Here is an 8,661-nt window from a genome sequence, read left to right on the forward strand (position 1 = left end):
CTTAACTGATACTAAATCAGTATATATATACTTTTATAGTATCATTAACTAATGAGTAATTTCTGAACAAGATACCTTAATGATACCACGACAATATATATATACTCTTATAGTATCATTGACTAATGAGTAATTTCTGAACAAGAAACCTTAATGATACCAATACAGTATATATATACTGATTTAGTATCAGTTAAGCAAAATTATCAGTCTTAAAAATGGGGGGTATGGGTTGTAAAATTCTTTTTAGAGAATGGATATTTATTAAATTACTTTGGATTGGAATATAAACATGTAATTATTTTAAGTTTTATGGCCCATTTATGTAATTTTTCCAATTTTTCTACATATAAGAAAAAAGTTAATTGACAAATGACAACTAGAGAAAAATCTGAAGTAGCAAGGTCAAGAAAAAAGGGTCAAATTAATAATTAATATTTTCTAATTATTGAAGATTTTTGTTGGGTTTTTTTCTACATCGACACTACAGTTCAAAAGTGAGTGAAAAGCTAAAAGGGTCGCATTATAACTTACATAAATTTTACTAGTTTATGAGCTAATTATTTAGATATATTCTAGTTTATAATATTATGAATCTTATCAGATTGTGCATCCATATACATGTATCTCAGGATATATAGATCAAAATTAGATGTAATTTGTTCTAGATACATTGTATCTAAGTAGATTCCTTGTATATGTGGAATAGATAGACAAATCTCGCTTGCCTTCCTCTCATCTCATTCGCCGCTCTCGTCAATCTAGTATTCAGATACATGCGAATCACACCAGATACATACAAATACATATATCTAGTGTGTATCTAGTATGATTCACATGTATCTACCAAACTGGGATAAATAACTATCTCCCTCCCCATCTCGCTCACCTCCCTCTCAATCTCGCTCACATCTTTCCCTATTTTAATGTATTTAGTAGAAAAATGACATGTATGTAGACGTATCTTTCTCAATATATGGTAGAAAACTCTTAATTAGTGGTAAGATACATAAAAATTTAAAAGTATACGAAGAATGAATATATATGATACGAATATATATCTAATAAGGTAATTTTCCTATTACATATTATCTTTTTAAAAGAAAATGTAAATTGCATATGTTTGTAGCCACACGTAAATTAAATATCATATATTGTAAGTTGTAATTATCTTTACATTGAAAGGAAAAAAGACAAAAAGATCGTTTGATTTGAAAGAGGGAAATGGGACAATCATATATTTTGAAACGGAATGAGTATGTTTTATATGTTTCTCCCTTTAAAATTACGTGCAACCATCTTTTAAGACTTAAAATATATAGATATTTTAATAGAGGAACTTTTGCATATAGTCACTCAAAAATAGCCTAATTATACTTCATAGCTACAATTTGTTAATTACGATTCGTAGCTACATATTATAGGGAGCAGAGTGGCGAGCGAGATTGGGAAAGGGAGGACAAAGGCGAGAGAGAGGTGAATTGTATATGTATATCAGTTAGATAATTGTATATTATACATATATATTTGTATAATCTGGCAAGAAAGATTGGGAGAGGGAGGAGAGAAGTGAGCGAGAGATAGTAATAATTTGTATAATTCGCAGGTACGTTTGTATAATTCGCGTGTTTTTGTATAATTGTGTAATATAAAGTCTAGAATTATACAAATATGATAAAATTAAAAAAATGAATTGATACAAACATAAACATATGAACTTTAAACAATTATACAAAATATATTATACAAATTATATTATACAAAATTCGAAAAACTACACGTTTTATACAAACTTTAAAAAAGTTATACACAAAAAGATTGAATGTATATGATGGCAAAAACTGAAAAACCAAAGGAAAATCATCGTCATATACAAATACAAACCATACGTATACAAATACAAATCAAACGAAGAATTGTTAGCTGCGAATTATACAAATGTGACGAATTTTACAAACGTGGCTAATTATACAAACTCGAAGTCAGCCCTCATAATTAATGGTTAATATTAGTCGCAAGTGGTAATTATAACAAACTATAATTATGATGAGTAATTAAGTAGTATAAGTTTGTTTAACCGCGTAATTTTTTCTTTTTTATATTGTCAATGTCAAAAACAAAAAGAAGGTGAATCCATAAAAACGTACATACAATGGTAGAGAAAGGGTGAGGAAAAATTACCTAAATACACAACTTATTTTATCATATTCTCTAAAATTTTCTAGTATTTGAAAAAATTACAAAAATCCCTATTGTCTCCCTACTCTCGGATGCATCACTTTACACGATGTGTCGAGATGTTGAGTGATTTATTCAAAATCGAGACGCAATGTATCGGGACGTTGATCGATGTATCCGAAATCGGAATGCGATATATCAGGAACGTTTTGAGATGTATCTAGATTCCACCAAATTTAAGAAAATTTTGTAATTTGGTTAAGAATCGGAATATGAAATAATTAGTTCTTAATACTATGAGATTTGTGTAAAATTTCTGTTTAATGGACATAAAAATAAAGAATGGTCAAGGATAATTAATTGGGAAAATTGTATATAATAACAAACTATTAGTTCAAATTAAATGCTATAAATATAGTTTGATTTAATTGTACCTCATAGCAAATTGTTGTTATTTCACCTCTCTCCTGGTGAATCTCGCTCGCCACTCTCGTTCTCTCCCTCACCTCTCTCGTTTTTTATACAAACGCAAGTGTATAAAGTGTGTTTGTGTTTGTATAAAGCGAGAGAAAATTGTATATATACATATATTTTCGTTTCCCTCTCTCCCCTCTCCCAGATCTCGCTCGCCACTCTCCCAGATCTCGCTCGCTCACTCGCCTCTCTCACTTTATACAATTGATCTTTTTGTATATGTATACCAAAGCAGATTATACAACTATTTTTTTTGTATATGTATAGCGAATTATACATATATATGTTTGCTATGGAGCGCAATTATACAAACTTTGTTATAGCATACAAATATAAATTTTGTGTTTGCTATATGTGAAAGTTGCTCTAATTAATTTGATTCTTGCGGGTAATTATGTAAGTATCCCAATTTATATCCAAAAGTTGAGCTAATTTTCAGCCAAGATTGTGCCCAATGTTGGCTGAGCCCATAAAATCACCAATTGACCCATTTCGATACCCAACAATCCAATCCAATTCTCCTCTTCGCATAAAAACACCTTACATCGAAGCCGAACTCTAAATTTATTTGATACCTAAACTCGCCACATAGTACATTTTGAGGGCACATGAAAGGGCCCAATACCTAATTTTGAATTTTTCTTAACGTGACTCATTTGACGATTCAATACATAATTTTTCCATATGTTGTATTGCAAATTTTACATTATGAACAATCCTTTAAACACCTCAACAAACTCATAGAGTAATGTCTATAAGGGAGATATCGATAATAAATTGTACCCTTGTTGGGTGGATTTAAACTCGTTAGTTATTGAAGGTAGGACTAACCATCCATGTGATCTTATTATAAAAGAGAAGAGTTATCACAGTAGACAAGTTGCTTCGAAACTAAAAAGTTCATGGCAAGAAGACATTAGGAAATATTGCTGAAACAAATGGAATGTGATGGTAAACTCATACCGACAATTCAGAAGAATAAAGTTGTTGGTGCATTAAAAAAACTAAAATTAGCAATGAACTTTGTCATTAATTCATTATTAAATTTCTTAGCTAACATAAGTTTTCAATAATACATCATTAATCCATCTCTATATAAGATCAACAATGAATTTTTCGATTTAGCTACATAATTTGTCTGTAGCTATTTTTTTTTAAAAAAAATAGTGTGTATATATATAAGGCATAATACATAAGTATGACCCTTAACTTGGTGTCAGCTGACAACTATGACCTTTAAACTTTGGATGTGCACAAGTAGACACCTAAATTTGTATAAAATTGAACAAATAGACACATTCATCCTACATGGCACCCTACATGACAATTTTGTGTCCTACGTGGCGTTCTATGTGTATTATGTCATGTAGGACAAGTGTGTCTACTTGTTTAATTTTATACAAGTTTAAGTGTCTACTTGTGCACATCCAAAGTTAAAGGTCATAGTTGTCCGCTGACACCAAGTTAAGGGTCATATTTATGTATTATGTCTATATTATAAATATAAATTGAAGTTATACAAACATTTAATAAGTAACTGTTGATAAAAATGAGAGGTTTATAATCTTAAAAATAAAGCATATCGCATATTATAACAAATATTACCTGATATTTGTAGAGAATTACTTATTCTCCTAGAATATTTACATCAAATTATGTTAAACTTATCATAATTAAGTGTTGGTGAAAATGCAAGTTAATTAACTATAGTTAAAGTTTTAAAAATTATATATAAAAAAAACCCATATCGTACATTTATTGATTTGATACAAGAATACAATAATTATTTATTATTTATAGTGTAGACCTCTTAGTATAGTAGAAACTAAGCAAAGAAAACATTGTAGTAGTGATTAATGACAAAACAAAAACATAGAATGTGTTCCAAAGCTACAAAAAGCCTTTTAAACTTATTCACATTAATATGTCCCCATTTCACTCTGTCCCAAACTCTGTTTTCTCTCTTTCCCTTCTGCTCTGTTTCTTAGTAGTAAACACATCTTCTTTCTTATCATAACTAAAAAAACAACAACATGGAATTGGATGAATTACGTTCAATCTTGAAGAATTCAAGTGTGGACTTATGGAGTTTAATTGACACAGCCATTTCTGTAGCCATTCTTGATCATGGAAATGAGCTTCGCAGTCGAAGAGACGCCATTGTTGAGAAACTCTACGCTCCTCTGCTTTCTAACAATTCTAATTCTGATAGAAATTATGAAATCCCAAAAAAAATTGAGAGAAATATTGATGATGATCATAAGTTTAAAATAGAGGAAAAAAGTAATGAAGAAGATGTAGAGATCAGCAAAATCCTCAGAATCAAGAACCATTTTGAAATCCCAAATCAGGTTTCTTTTTTAGTCTTTGGGTTTTGTCAAATTAAAGTTTCGGGACTAACTCACACCCTCAAAAATTAATTAAAAAAATTGTCAAGGAGCCCAGGTTCTTGGCCCGTCCTGATGGTAAGTTTTTGGGGCGTGAGTTAGGCATAATACCTAATTTGACGAGCTTCATTTACTTTTTGCTAAGATTAAAGTCCTTTTGGTATTTTCAGTCTGAGAATTGCTTGGTTGATCAGCTTCGAAGTCTTGCTGAAATGGACATTAATTTCAAGGTTCTTGAGGTAATTTAATTAACTATCATGATTTTACTATCATTTTTTAAATTAATTTGTTGTTATGATTTTTTTAAATTTTATTTTTATTTTTTTGGTTTTGAAGACAACAGATATTGGAAGGCATGTAAATAAATTGCGAAAGCATTCATCAAATGAAGTAAGAAGACTTGTTAAACTACTCATCAGGTTTCTTTCCTTCTTCTTAACACTTTTAATTTTATTTTCTTCTGTATAATTAGTTGCTATGTTAACATATTTAATTTAATTTAAATAAAGAACCATTTTTTGGGTAATTTTATAGGAGATGGAAAGATATTGTTGATGAATGGGTGAGATTAAATACACTAGTGGAAGACACAGGTACATAATCATAATATCAGACAACATTTTAATATGAAATTATTTGTATTTTTTTATATGATCTCGAACCATCATTAATTTTTAAAACTTTTAAGATGATTTTAAAGATGGAGCGAATAATTCAATTGGTTCATCATCTTATAAGGTATTTATAATGTTAAACACAATATCTTTTTTAATTCTAATTTATTATCGTTCGAATTTTGTAAATATTAACCGTGAAATGAAAATAGCATAGCGTAGAGAAGAAGAACAACAGTAGTCCATCGTCAAAACGCCTACGTGAGGATTACCTAGAAGAACATTATGGTATATTCTTTTTTTTAATAAACGACAATTGTCATTAATTACTTAGTTATTATTTTTGCATTTAGTTTATTTTATTCTACAAAAGCCAAAATAAAAAAGAGTGAAGAAATAAAGTTTCTAAATATGGCATATTTGGTCTAAAATAGTGGTTACTTTTTATATGATACTAAAAGCCAAAATAGGAAGGAGTAGTGAAGTGGACCTTGAAGACGTAGGCAAACCCAAAAACTCAGTGGTTGCTAACAGCATTTCTGGATTTGAAGCAAAATACTGGTAGACAATTAATTCCCCTACTATATAGACTGCAAGTGGTAAGTAGTACCATTTATTTCATAAACATAATTATTGCATTTTGACTTTTAATTTAGTTGATCACCCTTTCGATAAAACTCTTTGTGGCAAAATTGTTTCACCCTTAATTAGAGGTTTTGAGTTTAAATTTTGGATATGAAAAAAAATTGTTGGAAGCATCACCCCCGAATAGACCCTACAGTGCATGAGATCGGATTTGGTCTAGGCTTCAATATGAGCTCTGGGCACTGATTGGGAAACCAAAGAAAAACTCTTCATTTTTGAAAGAAAAAAAATTATCGCTAATAAAGTTAGTTTAATATTCAAGCATTGTCAATAAAATTAGTTTAATAAGATACACATCTAATTAAAATTTTCTAAAGGGATGTATCGGGTCAACAAGGGCTAAGAAAATATGTAATGAGGGAGTAGTACATATAACTTCTTGGTTACATAAAAATCCACCCATTTAAATAAGGGTAATGCACCAAAGGATGTGAACTATAGTGCTTAATGAAATGAGTGAGGACCGGAGGAGTTAGGTTCAAATTTCAGTCTTCTTATCTGTTTTAACTTTGATGGACAAAGTAACTTGATGTTGATGAAAGGTAAAAAGATTTCCTATAAAATTAATCAAAGTGTGTAAATTTGTTCGAACATCATAATTTTCTGGCCAAAAGGATTTTTTCTATGGATAAATTTGAAAAAGAACGATATAAATAGTATTTTCTTGATGATGTGAAATACCATTCATTTTGAATTAAAATAAAAAAAGTAAAAACATCACGTATTATGACCGGATGGATGGTATACTTTGACTGATTATGTGAGTTCTTGAGCAAGAATAGTACTACTCCATACAGTTCATGAACTTATGGCCTATGGGAGTATATTTATCAACTTTGCAGGTACAAACACTTGATGCAATTGGGAGAAGAAGCAAAGACTAAAGCTACCAAATGAGACAGTACATGCCAAGTTCTTATGAGGATACATATAGTTTTTGTTATGTAACTTTGTCACCAGTCATGTACACATGCAATGGACTGAGCTAAGTCGCATGACATTAATTGACTCTAAGAAAGAAGAAAAGAAGTTTGAAGACTTGTGGAGAATGGGGATGGAGTAATAATTAGTACAATTATATGGTCAATTGTGTAGGGCTAGCTAGAATACATGTACTCCCTCAATCTCAATTTACCTGACATATTTCAAATTTCAAGATTCAAACAGATCTATTTTTTATCATAATTTTTTCACATATATCTTTCAAATATTTTGGATTGTGATAAATTATTGTGACTTCTAGTACTTTTTATGTAGTTTATAAATATATAAATTTTATTTCAAAAAAAATTGAAGATTTATATGTAAATTCTCGATCAAACCTAAACTGTATTGTTTGACTTTCGAAAAACGAAACATGTCACATAATTTGAGACATGGAATATTATTTAATTTGGACTCCAGCGATGTGATGCATTAGTTGATTTGTGAAGTTATTGTTGTGTTTTCATGACTAGATGCATTGCTCTTCTTCATGTGGACTACTAGCTACAAGATACTTATATAGTAGTAGTAGTTGCTTTGTAGCTATAGCCTATAGGGGATGGGGGATAATATGGAAGCCACTTCACTATATGCAAGTGTACATAGTTTATTATTTTATGGAAACCCTACCTTGTTCATGATTAGGACTAGTTGTTTCTATTTGACTACATGGTGTTCTTGTTTAATATCTACTCTATGAAGAGTATATGTTCTTAATAAATAAGTTCTCAAAATTTCAATTTTGCTAGGAGCTTGTTATAGGGTTATTTAGCTTGCACAAAAGTGAGATATTATGGTGATGCTATATATATATTTAAAAATTATCTTCAATTGTAGTATTTGTGTGAAAATGTGTCTTTTTAAATCTAATAAGTGAATTTCAAATAAAAATATCCTTAAGTTAAGCGCCACAAATGAGACATGAACTAATTAAAATTGATTAATTACCGTCTGCAAGTCATGAGAGATAGATCGATATGACTTTATGCTATATTTAAAGCTAGCCTATATCCATAACATATGTTAAAAAATTATCTTTTTTGTAGAGTAGATCTCAACAATTTCTAACTAGAAGCCCAAAACTCCTACCTAATGAAATGATAAATGATAACTAGAGGAACAAAATCATGATTTGAATTTTAAAAATAAAAATGAAATTTGATTTAAAATCATTGAGTTCGATTGAATTTATAACTGATAAACTAGCTTCGCCCGAATAATAACAACTTGGAAAAGAAACAATTGAAAGGCAATATATAAAGTGGGTGGAAATGGTTTTGACCTCTAAGGATAAAAAGAATGTGCGGTCAAAACAAAGTTGGATCCCAATTACTATATCTAAAAGATAATTCTACTACTGTTTGGCCTGGATATATATA

The 8,661-nt window shown here is 29.7% G+C and overlaps 1 protein-coding gene and 1 long non-coding RNA gene across 2 annotated transcripts; both read left to right on the forward strand.

Annotated features, from left to right (window-relative positions):
• Positions 1 to 4,539: 4,539 nt before the first annotated feature.
• On the forward strand, positions 4,540 to 5,287 carry LOC107057703 (probable mediator of RNA polymerase II transcription subunit 26c). The gene is made up of 2 exons (XM_015314560.1): positions 4,540 to 5,003; positions 5,210 to 5,287. The coding sequence occupies exons 1-2, from the start codon at positions 4,686 to 4,688 to the stop codon at positions 5,285 to 5,287; spliced, it is 396 nt and encodes a 131-aa protein (XP_015170046.1). The 5' UTR covers positions 4,540 to 4,685.
• An 86-nt stretch (positions 5,288 to 5,373) lies between these two features.
• LOC102595273 (uncharacterized) lies at positions 5,374 to 5,775 on the forward strand. The gene is made up of 3 exons (XR_001475090.1): positions 5,374 to 5,458; positions 5,574 to 5,632; positions 5,728 to 5,775. It is a non-coding gene; the product is annotated as an uncharacterized lncRNA (long non-coding RNA).
• Positions 5,776 to 8,661: the final 2,886 nt, after the last annotated feature.

The sequence above is a fragment of the Solanum tuberosum genome, unplaced genomic scaffold, assembly GCF_000226075.1.
Source record: "Solanum tuberosum cultivar DM 1-3 516 R44 unplaced genomic scaffold, SolTub_3.0 scf00294, whole genome shotgun sequence".
NCBI lineage: Eukaryota > Viridiplantae > Streptophyta > Magnoliopsida > Solanales > Solanaceae > Solanum > Solanum tuberosum.